The 26780-nt window shown below is 47.3% G+C and overlaps 1 protein-coding gene and 2 long non-coding RNA genes across 5 annotated transcripts in view; 2 read left to right on the top strand and 1 right to left on the bottom strand.

The window, feature by feature from the left end:
- Nucleotides 1–26780, bottom strand: part of LOC105464167 (uncharacterized) — a 59503-nt gene that overhangs the window by 19569 nt on the left and 13154 nt on the right. Inside the window, exon 4 of one of the 3 annotated variants that reach the window (XR_011607287.1) lies at nucleotides 11422–11779. The exons of the other annotated variants lie outside the window; for them this stretch is intronic. This is a non-coding gene — a long non-coding RNA (uncharacterized lncRNA). Of the gene's footprint in view, nucleotides 1–11421; nucleotides 11780–26780 lie in introns of those variants that run through there. 3 annotated transcript variants of the gene reach the window in all.
- On the top strand, nucleotides 1230–8768 carry LOC105464170 (defensin beta 1). Its single transcript, XM_011711836.2, has 2 exons — nucleotides 1230–1385; nucleotides 8534–8768. The coding sequence occupies exons 1-2, from the start codon at nucleotides 1325–1327 to the stop codon at nucleotides 8677–8679; spliced, it is 207 nt and encodes a 68-aa protein (XP_011710138.1). The 5' UTR covers nucleotides 1230–1324; the 3' UTR covers nucleotides 8680–8768.
- LOC105464169 (uncharacterized) lies at nucleotides 13473–20914 on the top strand. Its single transcript, XR_976680.3, has 3 exons — nucleotides 13473–13739; nucleotides 15512–15614; nucleotides 20631–20914. It is a non-coding gene; the product is annotated as an uncharacterized lncRNA (long non-coding RNA).

The raw sequence follows: 26780 nt of genomic DNA on the forward strand, positions 1-26780 counted from the left end.
CTGCATCTTTCTGTCTCTGTCTCTCTGAATCTATTTCCCTCTATCTCTATCTCTCTCTATTTCCACTTCTCTCTGTCTCTGTTTCTATCTCTCTGTTTCTCTGTGTCTCTCTGCTGTCTCTCTGCATGTCTCTGTGTCTTCCTCTGTCTCTGTTTCTGTTTGTCCATCTTTCTGGGTCTCTGTCTTTCTCTGGCGGGGGTGCAGTGGGAGTATATGGCAGGTGCATGTTTGGGTGCAGAACAGCATTCTGCCAGGGGTGGAGTTGTTGAGGGTCAGTTCACTCTGGGTGTCTCATGCCATGTGGCTGCAGCATAGGGTTCTCATCAGACCACCATGATGATGTAGGGTGGATGTCATTCCTGGAAACTGAGCCTCAAGCTGGGTTCTCCAGCAATGCCACCACCCCCCACCAACCCTGATATCCTCTGAATAAACTCTTCCCTTCCTTGGTCAGCAAGAGCCAGCGTCTGCTGCTTGAAAATAAGCCGCGGAGACATCAGGAAAGCTGCTCACAGAATTACAATGAAAATCAGTGATAAATGAAATGTTTCTTAAATCTTTAGAATCAAGGAAAACCTGAGGGATACTTGGAGAGTCGCTAACAGCGTCCCAGTCTGGCAGTTGCAGCTCTGCAGGGTGGGCCCAGGCTGGACCAGACCCTCGACCTCCAAGGGCCACACTGCGGGCTCACTTTCTGAGTACCCTTTGGGAACGTCCCAAGAACATGTCTAGAGGGAAAAGAGGAAGTTTGGTCCATCGAGGACAGTGTTCTGCGCAAGGGGAGAAATGAGAAGGTAGCCTTGGCCAGAAGAAGAAACTTCATTACAACCAGCTCTGCTTTTGCAAGGGAAGAGGGTAAAGTTTGAGATTATCTTGCAGGAAGAGACCAACACCAGCTTAGAGCCAGGTGGCCCCCTGCTCAGAGCTTCCCTGTGGCTCTCCTCCACGGGATCAAGAAGGAGGGATTCCAGTGTGAACTGCCTTTTCCAGAAACCCCATCAGAACTGCCTAACCTAGAAAACCAAACAGGAGGAGCTGGCACCAAACAGGAGGGCTCCAGGCTGAAAGCTAAATCCAGCGGCAGCCAGATGGAGACAACGTGCCATGTGACTGCCGACTGCTCAGGGCAAATGACACCAGGGGTTAGCGATTAGAAGTTCACCCTCGATTGTGGCACCTCCCTTCAGTTCCGTCGACGAGGTTGTGCAATCCACCAGTCCTATAAATACAGCGACACTCCAGCCTCTGGAAGCCTCTGTCAGCTCAGCCTCCAAAGGAGCCACTCCTCCGTTCCTGAAATCCTGGGTGCTGCCTGCCAGGCGCCATGAGAACTTCCTACCTTCTGCTGTTTACTCTCTGCTTACTCTTGTCTGAGATGGCCTCAGGTAAGCTCCGGTACCTGCTAGAGTTTCCCATCCCCAGGACTGGGGACACTGGCGATGATGTGACCGTCAGATGGCTGCCTCCGTGTCCCAAGGGAGGAGGGACAAGCAGCAGGAAAGCATCCTGTGGTTGGCAGAAGGCAGCAGGCAAGCCCTGTCAAGCCTTCAGGGTCTGTGAGCAGCCAAGGAGTGAGCATGGCAGGGTTATGGAGCTTGTCACAGGCAGCTGCCTGCATCCTTGTCCTGGACATGTAGACAGTATTCTATGTAGATGAGATTGCTGCTCCCCCTGCAAGACGGCTCCCCACACTGAGAGGCCGGCTTCTTGTGCAGAGAGAAGGGCCGGCCCCATCCTCTGCCCAGGTCACTGGGTGCAGCCTCCTGGGGTGCCCTAGTACAGGTGAGGTGGTCCTGCCCCACCCATCAGGTCAGCTCAGCCGGTGCCTTGGACTCACCTCGTGTACAGGCAGTCCTCTCCCTCGCCTGAGAAATGCACCCACGTTCTCCAGGCTAGGGGTCTCCCCAGTCAATAGGAGGGGGCTTCCTGTGAGCCAGGTGGATGTCAGCTTCTCTGGGCCAAAGCAGCCATGACCCTGACATGATGGTGGGATGCTGCAGGAGGAATCGGGGACATGTTTTATCCCAGCCCTATCCCTCGCTCACACAAGTCACATGGTGCTGAGCCTTGGTTTATTCATCTGCAGAATGAAGGGCTGGGACAGATGACCCTAAAAGCACTCCAGTTTGGAAAGCCTCTGTAAGATCTTACTGTAAGTTTCTCTAGGCCATCACTTTATCCAACAGATAGGCTTAATGTACTCCAATTATGCCTCAGTTTTTCCATCTGAAAGCTGAGTACAAAAGCATTCTAAATGCAGAAATTTCATGCCGCCTGTTGCTGCCATGTGTTTTTTTGGTTTTTGATTTCTGGTTTTTTGGTTTTGTTTTGTTGTTTGTTTGTTTGTTTTGAGACAGGGTCTCACTCTGTCACCCAGGTGGGAGTGCAGTGGTTTGATCTCGCCTCACTGTAGCCTCTGCCTCCTGAGCTCAAGCCATCCTCCCACCTCAGCAAGAAAGTTTCCCAAGAAACTGCAACTACAGGCATGCACCACCACACGTGGCTAATTTTTTTATTTTTATTTTTTGGTAGAGATAAGGTCTTACTGTGTTGCCCAGGCTGGTCTCAAACTCCTGAGCTGAAGCGATCCTCCTACTTCAGACTGCCAAAGTTCTGGGATTATAAGCATGAGCCACTCCACCAAGCCTACCATGGTTTTTTTTTTTCTTGTTTTGTTTTGGTTTGGTTTGGTTTTGAGACAGTCTCGCTCTGTCGCCCAGGCTGGAGTGCAGTGGCACAATCTCAGCTCACTGCAACCTCCGCCTCCGGGTTCAAGCAATTCTCCTGCCTCAGCCTCCTGAGTAGCTGGGATTACAGGTGCCTGCCACCAAGCCTGGCTAATTTTTGTATTTTTTAGTAGAAATGGGGTTTCACCATGTTGGTCATGCTGGTCTTGAACTCCTGACCTCATGATCTGCCCGCCTCAGCCTCCCAAAGTGCTGGGAGTATAGGTGTGAGCCACCGTGCTGGGCCCATGTTTTTTTTAAAAGAATAGAAAATATTACTTCGTGCCATGTAGTAAAAGTAGATGCTGTTTAATTACACCCATATTTCAGTTCGGGGTGTGTGCATATGTTTTTACTGAGTAGCAGTGAGAAATTTCTGATTCAGTCCAAACTCAAAAGAGTTTGAAAGGCACTTTGTTAACATAAAGAGTTTGTGTTTTCAGTCTATTATATCTAAATTGAATTATGAGAAGCTATTCCTGAGCCTTCCCAGTCACAACTCCCTCCTTCCCCCAAGAATAATCACTCACTTGACTTTTATGGTAATAACTTTTCATATTCTTTATACTTTTACCACACTAATATTCAGGTTGAATAGTACAACTTGGTTTGTGCACACATTTCTGTTGGCCAGTAGGTGCCCCTTATGCCTCTATTTCCACATGCTGAAAAGTTGCATTACTGGATCATAAGATATGCATATATTCAATTGCATTGGACAATGCCACTGTTTTCCAAAATTGTTTACACCAATTTGCCCTCCCACAAGCAGTGAATAAGAGTTCCTCTTGCTCCGTATCCTTGCCAACATTTGATAACATCAATTATTTTTCAATTTTAGCCACCTGGTGAGTGTAGCAGTAGCTCACTGGAGTTTTAATTTGCAGTTCCCTGATAAATAAAAGTTGGACCCTTTTATATATAGTTACGGGCAACTGAGTTATTTTTTGTAAAATGCCTGTTTGTCTTTTGCCCATGTTTTCTATCAGATTGTCTGTCTTTTCTTACTGTCTGTAGTTCTTTCTGTATTTTGTATGCAAGTCTTTTGTCAATTATATACATTACAAGTATCTTCTCTTGCTTTGCGTTTTGATTCTTCGCTCTCTTAGTGGAAACTTTCCTGGAACAGGGGCTTTCATCATGATTTCAATGTAGTCGAATGTGTCACGTCTTTGTCCCTAAGGTTACTGCACTTTGGATCTTGTTTAAGAAGACTTTTTTTACATCAAAGACATGAAGATAGTCCCCAGTACTGTCTTCTAAAAGCTTATCTTTTTTCTTTTTACATTTAGGCTTATAATCCATCTGGCAATGGGGTGTTTGTGTGCGTGTGTGTGTGTGTGCGTGCGTGCGTGTGTGTGTCTTTGGTATGAAATAAGGGTCAAGTTTTTTTGTTGTTGTTTTTTCTTACCCAATATGAATATCTGATTGTCCAGAACCAACTATTTTTTTTTGAGACTGGATCTCGCTCTGTCACCCAGGCTAGAGTGCAGTGGCGCGATCTTGGGTAACCACAACCTCTGCCTTCCGGGTTCAAGTGATTTTCCTGCCTCAGCCTCCCGAGTAGCTGGGATTATAGGTGTCCGCCACCAAACATGGCTAATTTCTGTATTTTTAGTAGAGACCAGGTTTCACCATGCTGGCCAGGCTGGTCTCACACACCTGACCTCAAGTTATCTGCCTGCCTCTGCCTCCCAAAGTGCTGGGATTACAGCCATGAGCCAACATGCCCAGCCCAGAACCAACTGTTGATAAGACTATTTTTCCCCACTGTTCTGCTGAGCCACTACTATTCTACATCAATTCTCCATGTAGGCATGAGCCTCTTTCTATACTCTTTATCTTATTCCATTTGGACATTTTTCTGTCCTTGTGCCATCAGCACACTGTCTTACTTACAGTGGCTCTATAATTAGTCTTGAAATACAGTGAAGCAAGATCTCCCACCTTTTTCCAAATGTGTCTTGGCTATTCTTGGCCCTTTGAATTTTCAAATAAAATTCGGAATCAGCTTGTCAAATTAGAACCTCTGGAGATTCCCATGGTATTTGGTTGAACCAGAAGATTAATTTTTTAAAAAAGTAATCTTCAAATGTTTAAACAGAGCATGTCCGCTCATTTAGGTCTTCTTCATTTCAAAATGTTTTGTGCCTTCATAATAACCTTTTTTATGTCGGTAGGATGTGATGTTCCTGCTTTTGTTTCTGTCTTTCTCTCAAATCTTGACCTAGTAATTCTTTACTGCTGGTTCTCTGATCCCTACGAAGTGCACGTGTGTGTGTGTGTGTGATATTCTAGCTGTTCTTTTTGGGCTGCCTGGTCCACAATTATTGGAAAACAAAAACCTTCAGAAGCCTTTAGATTACACAAACATCTCTTAAGAAGCATGTAACAGAAACAGACACGTGCACAGTGAAATCTAACACACGGGGGAAGGCAAACGTCATGAAAAAAATGGTAAAGGCAAGTGCTTTTAAAAGGCCCCTAGACTGAAAGTAGCATAGACTGCTCCAGCAGGAAGGAACCTCAATATTCCAGACCAAAGGTTCTAAAAGTATGGCCTCTGGACCAGAAGCTTCAGTGTCACCTGGGAGCTTGTTTTAAAATGCTAAGTATCAGCCCCACCCCAGACCCACTCAGATGCTGAGGCTTGGAATATGATCTTGTCACCCAGGTAATGAGCATAGTACCCCACAGCTAGTTTTCCTCACTCCCCTCCCTCCCTTCCCCTCTGGTAGCCCCCAGTGTCTCAGTGTTTAGCCCCCACTTATAACTGAGAACATGTGATATTTGGCTTTCTTTTCCTGTGTTAATTTGCTTAGGATATTGGCCTCCAGCTGCATCCGTGTTGCTGCAAAGGACATGCTTCCATTCTTTTTTATGGCTGCATAGTCTCCTCTATTTTAAATTTGAGAAGCTGGGGGCCTAGAAATGTTGAGTGGTTTGCAAAAGATCACACAGTAGATTAGTTGTGGAACACAAAATGTAACCAAAGTACCCTGACACTAATTTTGCTGCAATTCCTTTTGTATCCCATAATGTACTATATCCTGGAAGGTTAGTTCTGAAATTAGTTCTGGTTATGCACCATGACACCACAGTCAAGCAGCAGTGTGGTGAAGTGAAATGAGAACTGAAGTGAGGTCAAGAGGCATCCATTCTGGTCTGGGGTTGGTCTTTGACCAGCTACATGCTCTGGAGACATCACTGAACCTTGTTGCTTCATCTGGGGAGAGGATCACAGACAGGTTGAATTAATTGAGCTCTGAAGTCCATCTTGGCTCTAAAAAGCTACACCCATATTAAATTTGGGCCTCCTCTGCTTACTCAGCATGTATATACCCAACAATTTGATTACTGAGAGGAACAATCAAGAACAAGGACCTTCACAATTTCAAAGTGCTTTCAAATTTATATGCTCAACTGAGCTCTCTAAACAGATAATCACTTGGAGAGGTTCCATCTTGCAGTGTGGGTTGGAGTAGGCATCCTCTAAGTATCTTTCCAGCAGAGAGCCTCCAGTACAGGGAGACTAAAGCAGTAAGTGGAGACTTTGGCAGAGTCTAGATGGTCATGATCTTACTTGAGGCCAACATTGTGGCGAGATTATTAAAACGTAGTACAATCCCAGACAGCATCATTAGGAATCAATCAGAGGAAAAGAATATAAGCTGGCAATCAAGAGACTGTGTTTTGTGTGAACAAATGAGTGGCCTTGGCCCAAGACGCCAACACAAAAAAAATTCTTCTTTTCTCATTGTCCTCAATGCCTGGTTTCCGGGCCCTTCCCAAACCTCTTCACTCTCCTATGGATGTGTTGAAGTTGGCCAACAGACTTCCCAACGTTTGAAGCCTGGTATCAATACAGGGTCCCTTCTATTGAAATCAAGTTCAATAGCACGTTCTGCGGTGGTAAAAAGACTGTATCTGCTGTTCGATGAATGCAGCACCCATTAGCCACATAGGGTTCGTGAGTACTTGCAATGCGGATAGGGTGATTTCAATTAACCTCAGTGAGAACAGCCACAGGGACCATGTGGCAGCCATATTGGTCAGTGCTGCTTTGTAGTGAACAAAATGAGAGAAATGAAGCCTTTTTTGGCCTTAGTTGGTTGGACACATTGAAGGAACTCTGTATTGATACCAGGTTTCAAACATTGGGAAGTCTGTTGGCCAACTTAAACACATCCACAGGAGAGTGAAGAGGTTTGGGAAGAGCCCAGAAACCAGGCATTGAGGACAATGAGAAGAGTTTTTCAAAAGTGGAATTACTGGCCAGGCGCAGTGGCTCACGCCTGTAATCCCAGCACTTTGGGAGGCCAAGGCGAGTGGATCATGAGGTCAGAGGCCTCCTGGCTAACACGGTGGAGACCTCCCGTCTCTACTAAAAATACAAAAAATTAGCCGGGCACGGTGGCAGGTGCCTGTAGTCCCAGCTACTCGGGAAGCTGAGGCAGGAGAATGGTGTGAACCTGGGAGGTGGCGCTTGCAGTGAGCCAAGATCGTGCCATTGAACTCCAGCCTGGGTGACAGAGTGAGACTCCATCTCAAAAAAAAAGAAAAGTGGAATTACTGCAAAAGCAGAAAAATAGCCGCTGGATGGAAGTTACTGATGGGACAATTTCCATCAGTGTGAAAGCCATCTTTCCAACAGAGATCTGCGACATTGGAATGTATTGTCTCCTAGGGTGACGATGGCCTCTTGTATTAGTCTGCTCAGCCTACCAGGTTTATGGTTTAAACCACCCATAAACAGATTGGGCAGTTTTACAACAGAAATATATTTCCTCGCAGTCCTGGAGGCTGGAATTCCGAGATCAAGGTGCCAGCAGGGTTGGCTTCTTCTCAGGTCTCTCTCTTTGGCTGGGAGACAGCCACCTCCTCCCTGGGTCCTCACATGGTCCTTCCTCTGTGTGTGTCTGTCCCAATCTCTTCTTATAAGGATGCAAGTCGCATGGATCAGAGCACACCCCAATGACTGTGTTTATCTTGAATCATCTCTTTAAAGTTTCTCTCTACAAATACAATCACCTTCTAAGGCACTGGCTAGGGCTTCAACACAGGAAATTTTTTCCTAGGGGACACAGTTCGGTCCAAAACGCCTACCAATGAAGGCATGCAAAATGATGGCCTGCTGGTCCCTGGCCAGGAAAATCACAGGCGACTGTTCCCTGTTGCATGGAATAGAAACCTAGTCCAGAGTACTGTCTCTATTTCTGAGATCTGGGATACTGGGAGAAGGGCAAAATAAATTCCAAGTAGAAAAAAAACTATGAAAGCTTTAGAGAGTAACCATAATTTCAGCCTGACATGAAAGGATCCTCGATTTCAGCTGAAATAGTGATGTGGGAAGTGGGGGAGCTGGGATTCAATGCAGAGGGAACAGTGTAACTGAAGGCATGGAAGGAGGGAAGTTTAGGCTGTGTTTGAAGAGTGGCACCTGCTTCCACATTTCTAAAACACAGGATGTGAGTTTGGGGTGCGGTGAGACAAGGTGGAAAACTTATTTGGAAAACAACTTGAATTCTCTGCACACCTAAAATCTCTCAGCATAAGAAAACCCCGCTCGGAACCCCACTGTTGGTTCCTCGGCCTATATCTGGCCACAGCTGGCATAGCCCCTGACTGAGTAAGCTCTTCAGACACCTCATTTCATGAGTAGTCCCAAAGATCAATCATGTGCAACTTTCTGGAAGAGAAGACTCCCCAGTGTTTTGCAGAGTTATTTGTTCTGCTTTCACGAGATGTTCTCAAATCATTGCAGCTACAAGCCATGAGTCTGAAGTGTCTGTGTTCCCTCCTTACAGGCGATAACTTTCTCACAGGTCTTGGCCACAGATCTGACCATTACAACTGCGTCAGGAGTGGAGGGCAATGTCTCTATTCTGCCTGCCCAATCTATACCAGAATTCAAGGCACCTGTTACCACGGGAAGGCCAAGTGCTGCAAGTGAGCTGGGAGTGACCAGAAGAAAGGACGCAGAAGTGAAATGGACTTTTTATAAGCATTCTTTTAATAAAGGAAAATTGTTTTTGAAGTATACCTCCTTTGGGCCAAAATGAATCTTGTGTCTCAATTGGAAGAGGTAAAGAAGCAGGGGGTTAGGGTGCATGGGTTGGAACGTGTGACAGGTCGAACCAAAAAGCCTGCTGGGAACAGGGGAATGATGACCTAGGCTTGAGTGATGTCACCTCCACTGTGTTTGATCCTCAAACCAACACGTGACTGATTCTTGTTGTTGTTGTTGTTGTTGTTAAGATGGTGTTTCACTCTTGTCACCCAGGCTAAAGTGCAGTGGCACAATCTCGGCTCACTGCAACCTCTGCCTCCCAGGCTCAAACGGCTCTCCTGCCTCAGCCTCCCAAGTAGCTGGGATTAGAGGTGCCTGCCACCACACTCGGCTAATTTGGGGGGTTTATTTTTGTTTTTAGTAAAGACAGGGTTTCACCATGTTGGCCAGGCTGGTCTCGAACTCCTAACCACAGGTGATCCACCCGCCTTGGCCTCCCAAAGTGCAAAAGTGCTGGGATTACAGGCATGAGCCACCAGCCGGTCCCAACACGGGACTGATTCTCAGTGTCCACATAATTCAGAGGTCTTAGCAGTCTGCTCAGTGAAATAGTCCATTGACAGAACCCAGAACTTCCATTTTTCTCCTTTCTGGTCTTAGGGCAGTGTGTTGGTTAACTTTAGCATTTGAGAATCTCCAGGACTACTTGGAGAAATGGCAGCCTCCAAGTCTGGAGCATAAGATGTACAAGAGAAGCTGAGTCATTTTGTTGTGCTAGAAAGAAGACCTCTCAAAGACTGGGGGGTCACACCAAAAGAACACCAGCTCCAAACTGAAGCGGAGCCCACTGGCCACAGAGGGACATTTTCCCTAATTGCAGCAACTAATGATGACAACTGATGGATGCACACAAGTATATAAACATCCATGAGTTCACAATGACAATTAAATAGTTTCATTTATAATTAGAGCTTGCTACAGCACCAACTTATCACTCCAGAAATTTCTTCTGCATTTTCAGCACGAACTGTGTTTTAGGGCGAACAATAGTTAAGGAAATGTCTTCTTCATAGAATTTCCCTAACTAATAAATGAAGAAGGGATGATAGAATAATAAAATCACCATATTGCAACCCTGAATGAAATTATAGGTCTAAAGCAACCATCAATGGACTGTTTTAGAACCATTTGGTGAAAAGCTTGGCAGGGAATTTGATAAGCGAGGGTTAAGGGCATACTTGATCATCACTCTTATCCTCCCTAAAACAGACAACCAGACATTAATGGGTTTCCTGTTGTGATGTAATAAGAATTACACATTACCAGGCATGAACTATTCTTGCCCAAAGAAATGGAACCTGAAACGAATTGAGTTTCTAGATCTAACTACTGGTTTACGGAAAACACAGGACTTCCGGAAACAAGCGAAACAACAGCACAGGAAGCAATCTGTCAAGTCCAGAGTGTGAGACATTCTACAGGAAAAATAATCTCGTGTCTCCAAGAAACCAATGCCATGATGAAAAAGAAAGACGGAAAAGAGACAAAACAGCCAGCATGTGGCCTTGTTTGGCCCCTGTATTGAACTATCTTCCTGGCCAGGTGTGGTGGCTTACAACTGTAATCCCAGGATTTTGGGAGGCCGAAGAGGGTGGATCACCTGAGGTCAGGGGTTCAAGACCAGCCTGGCCAACATGGTGAAACCCCGTCTCTACTGAAAAAAAAAAAAACAGCCAGTTGTGGTGGCGGGCGCCTATAATCCCAGCTACTTGGGAGGCTGAGGCAGGAGAATTGTTTGAGCCCGGGTGGCAGAGGTTGCAGTGAGCCACAATTATGCCATTGCACTCCATTCCAGCCTGGCCAACAGAGCGAGACTCTGTCTTAAAAAAAAAAAAAAAAAAAAAAAAACAGTCTTCCTGTATCAATGGACCCAGATTAGTGGCCAGGAAGAGTTTAAACCGCAAATCTACCGCCAGTGGTTGCCACATGGGATTAGATGGCGATGTCAGTGGCTCAGCACATGGGTTGGCAAATATTTCTAAGGGGCCAGATAATAAATATTTCAATTCTGTGAGTCATATCCCATCTGTCGCAAGTACTCAACTCTGCCAGTGCAGAGTGAAAGAATCCTTGCCTGACGCGTAAGTAAATGGGAGTGGCTGTGCTTCGATAAAACTGTGTTCAGAAGAACAGGCAGCAAGCCAGTTTCAGCCACGGGTCATCATTTTCCAACCTCTGGTTTAGGGGATAGAACTGATTCTGTCCAGTGTTTAGAATGAGAACTTCCATGAAAATGGATTTTTCCAGTTAACTCTCAATATACATACACTTGTTCATGGCTGCTTTCTTCTGAAAATACATGAAGTATCCAAAATATTGAAAAATAATAGTTTTTAAAATCATCACAATAAAAGGCTTGGAAGAAATACCTATTCCCCTGCCTTTATCTCCTCTGTTAGATCACAGACTGATGGTAATTTATGAACAAAAGCTACCTGAGGCTTTTTTGTTATTAGTCCCAAATCTTGGAAGACAACAGGTTTTTAAAAGAAATTTAGTGAGCTGTTGAGTGGGTGCCCCTTTGTTCTGTTCCAGACAGGCCTGAAAGCTGATTCACTCACTTCTTGAACCATTCACATTTTGATCAAGGTTGTTTTACACCACGGAAGCCTGACAACCCACAAATATCAGCAGAAAAATATACTGTTGTCACAATCAGTCAAAATACAAAACAGTGCTTAACAAAAGTTGCTCAAAACACTACTCTTCCAATCAAATCTACTATTGGCCTGTTTTTCCCAGTATACTTCCCCAATCCGAGTAGGCACATAAACTTTTTTTTTAGCATTTCACTCATTGAGTATATACCATTTTGATTCCTGCTGTTTCTGTACACACAGTGCCCTGATAGCTTCATCTCATCCACCGTGGTCGTCTTTAAGGACTACACAATGCTAGGCCCAGCCTATTCACCATGGGGGCAGCCTGGAGTTCTCTCTTCTCTCTTCTGGCTTCAGATTAAGGAGCTGCAGAACTCCCCCTCCTAAGGGAAGAAGGGGGTGCTTTAAGATCCATGGAGAGGTGTTTTAGAATGGTCCTAGGAGACGCTATGCACAGAAGACACAGCCTCAGGAAAGGCTGCTGAGTGCTTCACATCCTTAAGGAATGGAAAGGGAAAAGTTTCCATTTAGAGGAGTCCTTGCCCAGAACATGTCAAACCTGAATGCTGAGATTCAACCCAACTGCTTCCAACCAGCCCGGACTAAACAGTGACTCAGAACTCAGAGTGACTCCCTCTGACAGTGCCTCATCCACCTAAAGGAAGACTCCTTTCTGAAAAATGAATGGTGTAGAATGTTTTAACCAAACGTGTGCAGACTACAGGCCCTGTTGCCACCTGGACAGGTACAGCCCTCCATGTTCACTAGCATATTCTCCAAGTGTACACACCAGCCATTCCCGACAAGTGAAACCTGATCTTCCCCCTCCGTGAACCACACAGGAACTTGATTCACTTGTTCCCCTGTTGACAGGCAAATACACTGGTGCTCACTGGGGATCACCCTGCTGGTCATTATCCACAAGACCTGGAAGAGGAGGAGGAGGAGGCTCCCATAATAGGATGGGAGACAGGCTCTTCTCTAGAGGAAAGCCACATGGCTCTCGCCGGAGCTCACCCAGGTGCAGGAGGACCAGAGGTCCACCATGGGGCTGGGGACTGACCCTCGACCTCAGCCTCACCTTCCCTGGTTCTCCCCTGCCTCCCTTGCTGTCGTGTTGTGGCAGGCCAGGTCTCACTAATGTAGGCCTGCGTTACAACTGTCCCAGCACTGACCGTCTACGTTAAACATTAAAAGCTGATTGAGCCAGTGCCCTTATAAAAAGGCTGGACTGTAACAAAGAGCCCACCAAAGGTTTTCCCTAGGCTTTTCCTGGGCCATGAAGCATGACAAGATGATGAAGGAATTCTTAACAGGACCATTAAGTTTAAACAAGTTTTATTGGGGGTCTGAATAAACTCCCCAGGCTTCCACAGACAAGTTTGTTGGGGTCTAAAGGAACTCCCCAAACCTTTGATTCAGCAGGAGACAAGATAAGGGTAATCACCCCAGCACCAAGACCCATTTAGAATAAGTAAACTTACTGAGGATCCAGAAGAAGGTCTTCAGGACTGAGACCTTAGTTATAGATTAAAAGAAGTTAATGACTTATGTCTTTAGATGAATGCACACTTAACATGTAGACATATAGTTTAGAAGGTATAGAAGGTCTGGAAAACTGTAATTTTGAGTTGGTCTGGTTATCATTTCCAGGCCTTCTCCCTATAACTGGTTATAGAAATAAAAACTCTCTTCCTCCCCAGTTCATCTGTATCTCATTACTGGGCCACAAGAAATAGCACAGACCCTCAGTTTGCTCCAGGAGCACTGTGACCTGGCAGACCCATTCCTTGAAGCATGTCCTACAGCCAGGTGACCTGGGCACACACTCAGGAAAAGCACTTTCTCCTAGGCTGGCCGCAGGAACACACGCCCACACAGGCCCCCTCCCCAGCTAGCCAGGGGTCCTGCTGTGAGTTTTATTATTATTATTTATTTATTTATTTTTTGAAATGGAGTCTCACTCTGTCACCAGGCTGGAGTGCAGTGGCACGATCTCAGCTCACTGCAAGCTCCGCCTCCCAGGTTCACGCAATTCTCCTGCCTCAGCCTCCCAAGTAGCTGGGATCACAACATGCATGTGTCACCACACCCAGCTAATTTTTGTATTTTTAGTAGAGACAGGGTTTCACCATGTTGGCCAGGATGGTCTCGATCTCTTCACCTTGTGATCCACCTTCCTCGGACTCCCAAAGTGCAGGGATTACAGGTGCGAGCCTCCGTGCCCGGCCCATGTTTGATTATTGTAGCTGACATCAGACCGGGCATGCAGAGAGGTGTCATCACTGCTCCCCCGCACTCCCCAGACTCACTCTACCCGCAGAGACCAGACACCTACAGAAGGTAAGTAAAGGGTCTTGCTTAATTGGGTTTCTGTTTTTGTTTTTGTTTCAGTTTTGTTTTGCTGTTTTCTAAAACCCAGGTTACTGATAAGCACGAGCGGGAACACTTGTCGAAATGATTGCTCCTGGGCTTAGTCATGTCTGACCTGACTGACCTTTTTCAGACAAGTCACAAAAACAGGTCTCCTGTAAGGGACTCTAAAGATAGCTTTCTTTGCTGCCCCCGCAGCTCCCCAGGAAAAGCCCCACTTACTCTCAGCACACACTAAGCATCCACACTTGGTGCCAGCGCTGCTCCCTCCCCACCCCACGCCTGTGGGGTATTCTGTCTAAAGTCTCTGATGTCACTTTGCTGGGCACGGTAGACTTGGTTTAGAAACACACACTGCAACTATAAATACATTGAACTTTCCGCTGGCTTTCACATACTGGCTAATATACCTGGCTAGATAAGCTCAACTCCCACCTTTAGCGAAGTTGCCTACCATTTGTTTAAGGCAGCAGTCACCACAGTGATCACTGTGGCTCCCTATGGTGCCCTACTGGCCAAAGCTTAACTTTCTCCTGGTGTCTTGAATCCCATAAACCTCACATCCCATTTCACCTCCTTGGCTAAGAGCTCCTCCCCTCTCGGCCTTTCCCAGGCAGCACTCCAGCTCTCACTTTCCTTCAGCTCTGGGCATGGCTCTCTGTCCCCCAGCCTGTGACTCCAGACCCATTCTGGGCATTTCTCTCCTGTTAATTAGTCTTACGGAGTCTTCTCAAATCTATGCTCCAGGCATTCCTGGACATTTCCTAGCCAGGATATTCAAATATATAATTGCATTTGCGAAAATAAATTAAATTTAAAAGCTGTTGGAACCTCCAGGACTCTTTAAGCCTCGAGAGAGGTGCGGCTATGATCTGGGTCATGGAACATGTTTTGCAATTCTGCTGTTGGGATTACAGCTTAACTCTTCCTCATTCTTGTTCTGTAAATAACTAGGAAACACCAGAGACCAGACCTCTGCCTTCGAATCACAGACCTTTGTTATAGATTAACTACCTCCTTAAGAGTCCTGACCCTGACTCAGCCTAGATGGCAGTGTGGAATGTTAGATATACCTTTCCAAAAGAGGCCCCCCTCAAGTAATCAGATCATTGGAACTATGCATTAAGCCTTACATAGACGTTGAAATTCTGTGAAATTCCCCTAAGTTTTGTTTATATAAAGCAGTCCCAAATCTCTACACTTGGTAACACCGACTTCTATTCTTTGAATCTGTGCTTCCCAGAGATGGACCCATTTTCAACCTCTGTACTTGAATAAACCCTCTGTAAACTAGTTTCTGACCCTTTCTATTATGTTAAGTTGACACATTCTCCCCTTAAAGCACCCAAACCTCCTGAGCATCCTCTGCTTGCACACGTACCCTGCGCCTTCTGCCACCTCCCACACCTGGACCCCAGCGCAGCCCAGAGAGTAGCCCTGTGTCTCAGAGCACTTTGTGCCCCTGGTGCAGCAGAGTCCCATTCACAGCAGACTTTCCATGCAGACTGATAGCGACCTAACAAGGGGTGAAAAACAGACCCCATGCAGACTGATAGCAACCTAACAAGGGGTGAAAAACAGACCCCATGCAGACTGATAGCGACCTAACAAGGGGTGAAAAACAGACCACCCCCTGGCTGTACATTATGCTTCTGGGTCTGCTACTTGCCCAGAGGCAGTCTGCTAGTGGCAGGAAGAACTGCAGGTGCAGACCCAGCCAACACGCCTGCCTCACCCTACAGGTCCTTACTGAGTCCCAGCAGGGTGTTATGAGGCTGATTCTGGGTTGGAAACACCGCAAAATCAAATCCATCTGCTGCCACAAGAAGAAACTGCTGCTGCCAGGTGGGGGTACAGGTAGGGTAGGGGGACTGTGAAGACCTCAGGAAGCAGCCACAGGAGGAGCCCCTCCTCACCAGCCTCCCTTGTCCCTGCTGGCCTCCCATGTCCCCGCCAGCCTCTCCACTCCCTGCCAGCCTCCCCCGTCCCTGCCAGCCTCCCCTCTCCCCGCCAGCCTCCCCCACCTCCCTGCCAGCCTCCCCCACTCCCTGCCAGCCTCCTCCGTCCCTGCCAGCCTCCCCCGTCCCTGCCAGCCTCCCCCGTCCCTGCCAGCCTCCCCCGTCCCTGCCAGCCTCCCCCGTCCCTGCCAGCCTCCCCCACCTCCCTGCCAGCCTCCCCCACTCCCTGCCAGCCTCCTCCGTCCCTGCCAGCCTCCCCCGTCCCTGCCAGCCTCCCCCGTCTCCCCGCCAGCCTCGCCCCCTCCCCGCCAGCCTCCCCCACTTCCCTGCCAGCCTCCCCCACTTCCCTGCCAGCCTCCCCCACTCCCTGCCAGCCTCCTCCGTCCCTGCCAGCCTCCCCCGTCTCCCCGCCAGCCTCCCCCACTCCCAGCCAGCTTCCCCACTCCCTATCAGCCTCCCACCTCCCCGCCAGCCTCCCCCCCCCACCTCCCTGCTAGCCTCCCCCACTCCCAGCCAGCCTTCCCCCTCCCGGCCAGTCTCCCCCACTCCTCCAGCCTCCCCAACTCCCCGTCAGCTTCCCCACGTCCCCGCCAGCCTCTCCACTCCCCGCCAGCCTCCCTACTCCCTGCCAGCCTCCTCCATCCCTGCCAGCCTCCCTACTCCCCACCAGCCTCCCCGACTCCCTCCAGTCTCCCCCACTCCCCGCCAGCTTCCCCACCTCCCCATCAGCCTCCCCACTCCCCGCCCACCTCCCCCACCTCCCCACCTGCCTCCCCACTCCCCGCCAGCCTCCCCACTCCCTATCAGCCTCCCTACTCCCTACCAGTTTTTCCACTCCCCGCCAGCCTCCCCGCTCCCACCAGCTTCCCCTACTCCCTGCCAGCCTCCCCACACCCCCCACCCAGTCAGCCTCCCCTTTCCCCACCAGCTTCCACACATCTGGTCCCCTCCAGCCTACCCCTCTCCCCACCAGCCTCCCTACTCCCTCCCTGCCCTGTGGGCAGAGCTGAGCAGGCCCTTCCCAGGCCCGCCCCACCAGAAGGCAGGTACTGAGTAGGGAGTTTGGGGCTGAGAAACAATAGCTTCCTAACCAGCCTGGTGACTCTTGTAGAAACCAGGGCAGAGGGTGATTAGAGATGTCCTCTCCTGTGGCTGCCACCATCCCGTGGTTCACAATACATTTCACCCCAGAGCGTTCCTGCCCCCCCCGAGCCAGAGCTTCTAGTGTGTTTTTCCTCATCTCCCCATGCTCTGTGAACCCAGCTCCCCTTAGATCCCCTCCCTCCAGCCACTGGAGAATCTCTCCTCCAGCCACTATGACCCAGCACCAAAACAGGTCACCCTGAACTCCACGTGGTGCAGGAAACCACAGGCTGACTCTCAAGTCAGACTGACCCGGGCCTTTGGACAAGCTGCTCGACTTCTCTGATTCTTGCATTCTTGGGTGTATAAAAGTGAGCAGAATAAATGGACCTCCCAGACTGATGAGAGGACTCAGTGAGATAACCTTTGTGTGGCACTCATCCAGCTCAGCCAGTCCCTGACATACAATCAGAACTCAGCTCATCGCAGTCTCCTTCCTCATTCTCCATCTTGCTCTTGGATGTGTCCTGGACGGGACACCTAAGTCACCTCGTCCAGCTGGCCTGTGCGAAGGAGCCTGACTGGCCCATCCACACATGGTTTTCTTGGCTGCCTCCTTCTGCCCCCATCTCTCATAAGGTGGTTTTGCTGCTTCTGTGGATTGAAGAGCCTCCAGCTGTGGCCTAGAGTATGACTCAGGGCTGACTCAGAATATATGTAGAAGAAGACAGAAGTCAGGTACAACTGGAAACTTGAAAGGCTTTGGAGCAGAAAGGATGTCACAGTTGAAACTGAACAGACTAGAAATCACCCAGAGAGGTGAAGGCGAAGGCCTTGGGTCCAGTTCCTCTTCCACCACCCACCAGCATGTCTACCTGGACAAAGACTTAAAACTCTCAGGCCCTTGTTTTTATCCCTTAAAATTATGGCAAACGTGGTAATAGAATGGTAAAAAGATTGTGAGAACTTACTCAGCAAAGTGTTATAACTGATTTGACTGACGCGACTCGTTAGGTATGTGAACCCCCACAATTTGGGACAGGTTTCAGTTAATTTAGAAAGTTCATTTTGTCAAGGTGGAGGACGTGCACCCGTGACACAGCCTCAGGAGGTCCTGATGACATGTACCCAAGGTGGTTGGAGCACAGTTTGGTTTTACACATTTTAGGGAGACCAGAGACATCAACCAATATATGTGATAAGTACATTGGTTCGGTCTGGAAAGATGGGACAACTTGAAGGAAAGCCAGGAAGACAAGAAGCAGGAAGGGGCTTCCAGGTCACAGACAGGAGAGAACAAACGGGCATTATTTTTAGTTTCTGATTAGCTTTTCAAAAAGAGGCCATCAGATATACATTCATCCCAATGAGCAGGAAGATAACTTTGAATAGAATGGGAGGTAGGTTTAATAGAATGGGAGGCAGGTTGAACAGAATGGGAGGCAGGTTGAACAGAATGGGAGGCAGGTTGAACAGAATGGGAGGCAGGTTTAATAGAATGGGAGGCAGGTTTAATAGAATGGGAGGCAGGTTTAATAGAATGGGAGGCAGGTTGAACAGAATGGGAGGCAGGTTTAATAGAATGGGAGGCAGGTTGAACAGAGTGGGAGGCAGGTTGAATAGAATGGGAAGCAGGTTGGCCCTAAGCAGTTTCTAGCTGGAGTTTTCCTTTTAGCTGAGTGAGTTTTGGGGGCCCAAGATATTTTTCTTTCACAGGGAGCAAACATGAAATGGTTTCTTCTTCCAAAAACTGCTAATAGTCTCTCAGTCCAATTACATAGCTTTTTAGCAGCTTTCCTTTGTTAAAGAATCTCCTTCTTTTTCCTGATGCCCCACTCACTAGCATGGGACATGGGGTCAGGCTCAGCCTCTCTCCTCTATCACCCGCATCAAAGGCAACGTCTTTATCTTTTGAGACCTATCTTTTGAGACCATTTCACTCAACAAGTGGCCCTCTAATGAGAGGCAGGACCTAAACCACCTTTGCAAAATTACAACTGAGGAAATTATATCAGTGAAAGAGATCAGACCTAATGGACCTGTCTTCCTTCTAGCCTCTAAACCGTCTTTGTTCATTCCCCTGTGTAGGCTGAGCTAGCCTTGGAAAGGAATTTAGTTTATTGTTTAAACTCTGAAACAAAATGGATAATAGCTCTTTCCCTGAAAAACCCCTTTTTGCCTGGGGACCAGTCTGCCTTTGTAGGACTAACAAATTAGCTGCAAGATTATACATCAGAAAAACTCCTTCTCGCCTGGGGACCAGTCTGACTTTGTAGGACTAACAAATTAGCTACAGTTAGCTATCATGGTTTAGGGACCATGCAGCCTCTGGCTACAAGAGTCTGGACCTCTCCCAATTGCTCCTGGGAATAACATCACTATAGAAAAATCTAAGATTGGTGCTTGAAATATTTTGCAGACCCTATATTCTGGTGCAGCAGATGACACCACCCAGACTGATAATCTGGCTCAATCAGTTCTGTGATCACACCCAGAACAGAAGTCAGCAAGAATTCACTTTGACCCCCTGTGATTTCATCTTCAACCTGACCAGTCAGCACTCCCCACTTTCTGAGCCCATACCCGTCAAATTATCCTTAAAACCTCTGATCCCAAATGCTGGGGAAACTGATTTCAGTAACAACAAAACTCCAGTCTCTGCATGAATTACTTTTTCTCCATTGCAATTCCCATCTTGATAAATCAGCTCTGTCTAGGCAGCAGGCAGGGTGAACCCATTGGATGGTTACAGGACATATCAACTAAATGGTCTAAGTCCAGGCACTTCCACAGTGACCCTAGCAGAAACTAACAGATCCTTTAATGCACGCAGCAGGTGTTTAGATCACCCACCCCAACACAAACACCAGCTCTCAGCCCCTCCCTCCCTGCTCCTTCCTTTCCACCCCAGAATAATCCCCTCTACACAGTCAGCAATGTCCAGACAAGAGCTGAGCCCAAGTTAGCCTGTATAAGGATGCCCTCCAGGCTTGGAAAGAGAAAGAGGACATGATGTGTGTTTGGGCTCCACACTGAGAGAGGAGTGGAACATTCCAGGTCTGCAAAGGCTGGTGACATCACAAACACAGAGAGGGCCAAATTTACTAAAAACACAAAGGCCAGAGGGAATGAATTCAAAAGAGAACCTGGGCCAGGCGCAGTGGCACACGCCTGTGATCCTAGCACTTTAGGAGACCAAAGGAGGGTGAATCACTTGGGGTCCGGAGTTCGAGACCAGCCTGGCCAACATAGTGAAACCCTGTCTCTACTAAAAATACAAAAATTAGCTGGGCATGGTGGTGGGCACCTGTATCCCAGCTACTCAGGAAGCTGAGGTAGGATAATTGCTTGAACCCGGGAGACAGAGGTTGTCGTGAGTCAGGAGTCAGTGTACTCTAGCCAGCCTGGGTAACAGAGTGAGACTCTGTCTCAAAACAAAACAAAACAAAATAAAAAAAAAAAAACCAAACAAACAAACAAACAAAACAGAACCTGAAAAGGCTGAATTTGAATGAACTAATTTGGAGAAATATGATATTGAAAACTAGATGCAATTAGTTAAAATGTTCCAGCATGTAAGGAAAAAGTAAATCATTTGACAAGGAAAAAAGAGGAGTGAAAATAAAAGGAAACAGAACAAAAGAGAAAAGAAAGGAAAGAAAGAGATGGAAGGAAAAACAGAAAGAAAGAAAAAGAGAGAAGGAAGGAGAAAGGAAGAGGGAAGAAAAATGGGAGTGAGGAAAAGAAAGAAAAAAGTATGAAGGAAAGAAAAGCATTAATTTAATCTGATTTTTTGACACTGACTATTCTTTTTTTATAGGCATCATCATGATTGGGTATTTGCCAGAACAAAGATAACAATCACAGAGGACCATAGAAGTCCTTTAACCTACAGGGTCATGAATCCTGAGTAACTGAACCCCCCCTCAGCAACCAAGCAACAGGACCACTGACCTCCCAGGTCCTAGGAACTGACCTTTCGGATTAGTGAAAATCCACCTCTGCACCAAGCATCCTTAACCTTTCCTGCTTTCCTCTTGAATGGCAACTTTTGAAGTTAAGCTCTTACCAAATTTGAAATCTAAATCTCTTCAACAAAATTAAATCATTCCTGTGCTTTTCTGTGAATCTCTTAAAACCTTTTCGGTTTCGTTCTTGCCAATGAACAGCCCCGTTACCAACTAAACAAGAAGAGACTCAGAAGGTGGACATGACACCGGAGATTGCCATGCTGTCCATCTGTCCTTCTGTAGCTATGGGGGCCCCCTCATCCACCCACCGCCCCCACCAGGGAACCTTCACAGGCCACTGTTAAGAGAAAACCGCCTCCTTTGCCATTCTTGTTTACATGACTTTTTTTTTTTTTTTTTTTTTTTTTTTTTTTTTTTTTGAGGCGGAGTCTCGCTCTGTCGCCCAGGCTGGAGTGCAGTGGCGCGATCTCGGCTCACTGCAAGCTCCGCCTCCCGGGTTCACGCCATTCTCCTGCCTCAGCCTCCCGAGTAGCTGGGACTACAGGCGCCGCCACCACGCCCGGCTAATTTTTTTGTATTTTTAGTGGAGACGGGGTTTCATTGTGTTAGCCAGGATGGTCTCGATCTCCTGACCTCGTGATCCGCCAGTCTCGGCCTCCCAAAGTGCTGGGATTACAGGCTTGAGCCACCGCGCCCGGCCTACATGACATTTTTAAATGAGGTAGTCCTAGGTCTCAGATTCCACCTATTACCTCACCCTGCAATTTTGGGTAAGAACCTGCATTTTTTTTGTTTGTTTTAGACAGAGTCTTGCCCTATCATCAGGCTAGGGTGCAGTGGCATGATCTTGGCTCACTGCAACCTCTGCCTCCCGGGTTCAAGTGATTCTACGTCAGCCTCCTGAGTAGCTGGGACTACAGGTGCGCGCCACCACGCCCAGCTAACTTTGTATTTTTATTATAGACGGGGTTTCACCATGTTGGCCAGGATGGTCTTGATCTCTTGACCTCATGTTCCGCCCACCACAGCCTCCCAAAGTGCTGGGATTACAGGCATGAGCCACTGCGCCTGGCCTTGCATTTCATTTTTGAATGCAAAACCCACAGACTTTAGGCACCCACTCTTTACAGAAGGTTTGGTGGAAGAAGAGTCGGTTTCTGCAAGGTTGCCTTCTAGTGGCCAGTAAGGGTAACCTGGAGCTCCACCTGCCACTACCGTCTTCTGAGCTCCAGGTCTCTTCCCCAGGGCTCTAAGTCAAATCTCTGAATGACCGATTTTCCATTATTTAATATTCCAAAAGAACAACTAGCTGAATACATTTTTCCTAATGACCTATTGTCCCGCAACTTTAAATTGTGCCTAAGACAAGTCACCAGATTCTTTTAACCTCCAGAGCAAAGAAGGACCAGGGTGAAACAGGGCTGCGGGAGGGAGAGAGATGGGGAAGGAATAGGGTCAGTCCCTGGGATGAAGGTGGAATGGGAGGGGCAGGGGCAGGCACCAGAGCAAGATCAGAGGTGGGAATAGCATAGCATAAGGCCCAGGCAGGCATGAACCTGCAAAAATGCAGATCGCACACTTCATTTCAGGACAACCTCACACACCTATCTATAAAACTGGGCATTTTTATTTATTTACTTTTTTAAGATGGAGTCTCACTCTGTCACTGGAGTGCAGTGGCACGATCTCAGCTCACTGCAACCTCTCAGCTCACTGCAGCTTCCGCCTTCCAGGTTCAAGCAATTCTCCTGTTTCAGCCTCCCAAGTAGCTGGGATTACAGGCGTGCGCCACTGTGCCTGGCTAATTTTTGTGATTTTAGTAGAGACGGGATTTCACCATGTTGGCCAGGATGGTCTTGAACCCCTGAACTCAAGTGATCTGCCCACCTCAGCCTCCCAAAGGGCTGGGATTACAGGCATGAGTCACAGCGCCTAGTCAACACTGGGCATTTTTGATGCACCTGGATTTGAAATATGAAACAGATATTTGTGACAAATCACAGAAGCAAAGCTGATATGGTGAAGACACAGAGAAGCTGAGGACTTTGAAAATTCTTCTGTTCAGCACACCCGTCATTTGATTAGTCCACTTTTAGCAAATTCACCATTTGGCAGAAGATATGCTTTCAGTGGGGAGGTTGCAGTGAACTGGCTGCTTTCTGTCATTTCTGCATTCAGATACACTTACATTTTGTAAAATATATTTGTAAGAATATCTTCCTCCAGTTTTGAATTGGCTTTCATTTCCATTATAGTGTCTTTGGCATAAAAAGGAAATTCTTGATTTTAACGGAGTAAAACAGATCAGACTTTTTCCCATCAGTTCATCGTTCTCATGACTTCAGAAAAATTCTGTCCTCAGACAGATGGGGTGGCTCACGTCTGTAATCCCAGCACTTTGGGAGGCCAGGGCAGGTGGATCACCTGAGGTCATGAATTCAAGGCCAATCTGACCAATATGGTAAAACCCCATCTCTACTAAAAATATAAAATTAGCCGGGAGTGGTGGCTCATGCCTGTAATCCCAGCTACTTGGGAGGCTGAAGCAAGAGAATCGCTTGAACCTAGGAGGCAGAGGTTGCAGTGACCCAAGATTGCACCACTGCACTCCAGCCTGGGCAACAAGAGAGAAATTCTATCTCAAAAAAAAAAAAAAAAAAAATTCTTTCCTACTTGAGGTAATCAAGATCGCACACTACTTTACTCAAATTAACTTAAATTTCTACCTTCATAAACAAGTCCTTAATCCATTTGGACTTACATTTCTCTGTGATTTTAATTTTCCTTTTATATGTATTTGTAGTTTTTCTATTATAAAAAATGGATGTTATTGTAATTGGAAATTAAAAAATTCAAACAAATCAATTATTCCATAATAGTTACATAAGTCTTCTGAATATTAGGACAAAATAATGTATTTTTGCCTCAAAGGTTTTTTGCATTATTTTTAAGGTTTTGAAAAGTAAGATAGACATTTTTTTAATTGTAGCGTCAGGAAGTAAAACATCACCAGCTTTCCACAAACATGTGTTAAGTGCTTAGTATATCCCAGGAAGTGAATGCCAGTGAATGTCAAGGACATGAAGAATTTAAAATGTTTTTAAAAATTGCTTTCCTCAAAGAATTCACTTGCTAATGTGAGCTGTCACATTCCAAAGGTAATTACAAATTGTAATATAATACAGAACATTCAAAGATAAAGACACTATCAATGTTTTCTCAAGCACGGGGAATGTAACTGTCGCAAAGTAGGAAAGACCTAGATGATCAGAGAAGGCATTCTCTAGGCTGACCAGGAGTCAGGCCTGTTGGACAAGGGAAAAGCTGGAATCAGCGAACAGCCCAGGAGCAAAGGCATGAGCAGGAACGGTTGGATGGTGCCTCATTGGAAAGTGTTTGCCAGAAAGCCGATGGCTGGGTTGAGCTAAGATTAGATAACCTGTGCGGGATAACCTTGCACAATTTAACAATGTTGGGCCTTTTCCTATAGGCCAGAGCTGCTCAAATGCTTCACCTGCATGGGCGAATGAGAACAAAGGCCCCCCTGGTGCCAAAGGGGCTACCTGCTGGACGTTCGAAATACCTTCAAAGCCGCATTGTATCAGGCAAAGGCATGTGCCCCTTCCATTCTATTCCATTCCATTCCATTGCAATGTAATCGTTTATGAACCCTGAAAGATAATGCTCCAGGAAGGTAGACCATGTTTGCCTGTTGCTGTCGAAGCTCCAGCAGACAGCTCCTGACCTTTGGTGAGGGCATAGCCTGAGAGATGAGGAGCCTCAGGAAGCTTTGGGCCCTTAAAGAGGTGACACGCTCAGACATGAAGTTCGGATACATTATGCTATGGCATGAATTGTGTCCCCAAGAAAAGAGACATTCAAGTCTTAACTCCACTCCCTCAGAGTGTGACTTTATTTGGGAATAGGGTCTTTGCATAGATAATCAATTTATAATGGGGTCATTGGGGGGCCCTAATCCAATAGGACTGGTGTCCTTATATAAAGGAGAAATTGGACCCACAGAGAGGGGCGTACAGAGAGAGGACGATGTGAAGACATACAGGGCCATGTGACTGGACATGATACCTCTACAAGCCAGGGAATGCAGGGATTGCCAGCCATTCACAGAAGTTGGAAGAGGCAAGATGGGATCCTCTCCCAGCACTGTGAGATGGAGCATGGTCTGGCCAACACCGGATTTCAGACTTGTGACCTCCAGAACAGTGAGGCAACACATTTGTGTGGTTTTGAGCCACTCAGTTTCTCACATTTTGTTACAGCAGCCCCAGGACGCTAACCTAGAGGGATCCCTCTAACAGCTGGGTGGAGTACAGATGTGAGGTCCAAAGGCAGTTCTGGAGGTGGGGAGCCCATGTGGGAGCCTCTTGTACTGATCCTGGGAGAAACAATGGAAACCAGACCTAAGATACTAAGAACAGAGAGGAGAAAGATTCGAGAAACATTTAGGAAGTAAAAATAGGCAAGGTAAACTTGGCATGGGTGAGTCGTGTGAGGTCAAAGACAAAGACGGCCTCGAAGATCTCCTCCTGCAGTCTGGAAGTCCCATAGGACCAAGAGCAGTTTTCAAGGTGGCAGGAAAAGGTGAAGCCTGCAATATAGATCTGAAGCCCCTGCAGCTCTTGGAGATTCCCACACATTCAAAATCCCAGGTGTCTGTACTGATCACCTTTTGCTGCAAGAACAAACATCCCCAAATCTCAGATTCTGGAAACCACAGACATTCATGTTGCCATTCACAGTTGGCTCTGTGGCCTCTGCAGCCGGCTTTGGACTGGGCTCAGGCTGCTCTGTGTGTGGCCCTCTCGGGGACACATGCTCAGTGAACAGGAGCTGCCTATGACACACTCTCCCCATGGGAGCTGAGGGCTGAGGGCTGTGGGCTGAGCTGAGACACACGATGTCCTTTCTGAAATAGGCACGTAGCCACTGCTTCCTGCTGGTCGACACAAGGCACACTGTCAGGCCCTGTGTCAGCGGGTCAGGGAGGACAGTTCACCTGCTGAGAGCCACTGCAAAGCCACGGCTGAGGGAAGGCATGTTAGAGCAGTGGACTAGCAGTGGATCTCTTGTTGTCTGTATCCTCATGCCTTGATATCTGGGGCTTTGCCCCCTCGGAGTTAGCCAATTCTTAGAGATATCAGGCAACTCTCCCAGGGGCACCCCTTTCAGATGCAAACCAATCAATCCAGAGCCCACATCCCCAACTGCCCCCTTCAGGAGGCTCTCACGCTCAGGTCTCTATCCACCAGCCCTTATCTCCCCAGGGCCAGGTACCAGATGACTAGGAACAGCCTCTGTGCCCCAGAGCTACTGAAATTATTCACACTAGCAAATCCCAAACGTGCTTGCCCTGTCCTCTCATTTCTTCCCGTGGAAATCACAAGAAAGGGTCTCACCCAGAGTTCCTTCTCTCTCCATCTAGTTCCTAACCCCAGGCTTCCCCGTGTGGCCCCCATGTTCTGTGTGCCCCTCCCGGTATCTGTAAATCTAAAAAACTCCCCCTTCAATGGCACCATGTCCCGATCCGTTGGCCTTACTGTGTCTCTGATGCTGTATTTTAAAGCCAGCAAAAATCTCATTCTATCACAGCAATCACAGCATCCTAAAATCTCATATCCCCTCGACACACCAAAAACTCAAATCTAGGGGATGACAGAAGCCTCACTGAACTCAGGTGCCATATCTGCAGAATGGAAAATTCAGCAGAAATATCTAGGATCTGTGAAAGGAAAATAAATCTTGGGGTCCCCCGCCAAATCACTAAGCTAAAGGGAAAGTTCCCGCTGGGAACTGCTTAGGGCCACCTGTCTCCCTTTCTTTTCAAAGTCACCCCTCTGCTCACTGAGCTAAACACATATCTGATTGCCTCCTTCGGAGAGGCTCATCAGAAACTCAAAAGAACACAACCATTTGCATTCTTGGAAGCCCTGCCTATGACTTGGAAGCCCCTCCTCGCTTTGAGTCTTCTCGCCTTTGCT

This window comes from Macaca nemestrina, chromosome 8, assembly GCF_043159975.1.
Source record: "Macaca nemestrina isolate mMacNem1 chromosome 8, mMacNem.hap1, whole genome shotgun sequence".
Classification (NCBI taxonomy): Eukaryota; Metazoa; Chordata; class Mammalia; order Primates; family Cercopithecidae; genus Macaca; species Macaca nemestrina.

Excerpts from the sequence above, each read along its gene's own strand:
- LOC105464170 (XM_011711836.2), top strand. The coding sequence starts at position 1,325 with ATGAGAACTTCCTACCTTCTGCTGTTTACTCTCTGCTTACTCTTGTCT. Across the intron at positions 1,386-8,533 it reads CTTGTCTGAGATGGCCTCAG|GCGATAACTTTCTCACAGGT; the intron begins GTAAGCTCCGGT and ends CCCTCCTTACAG.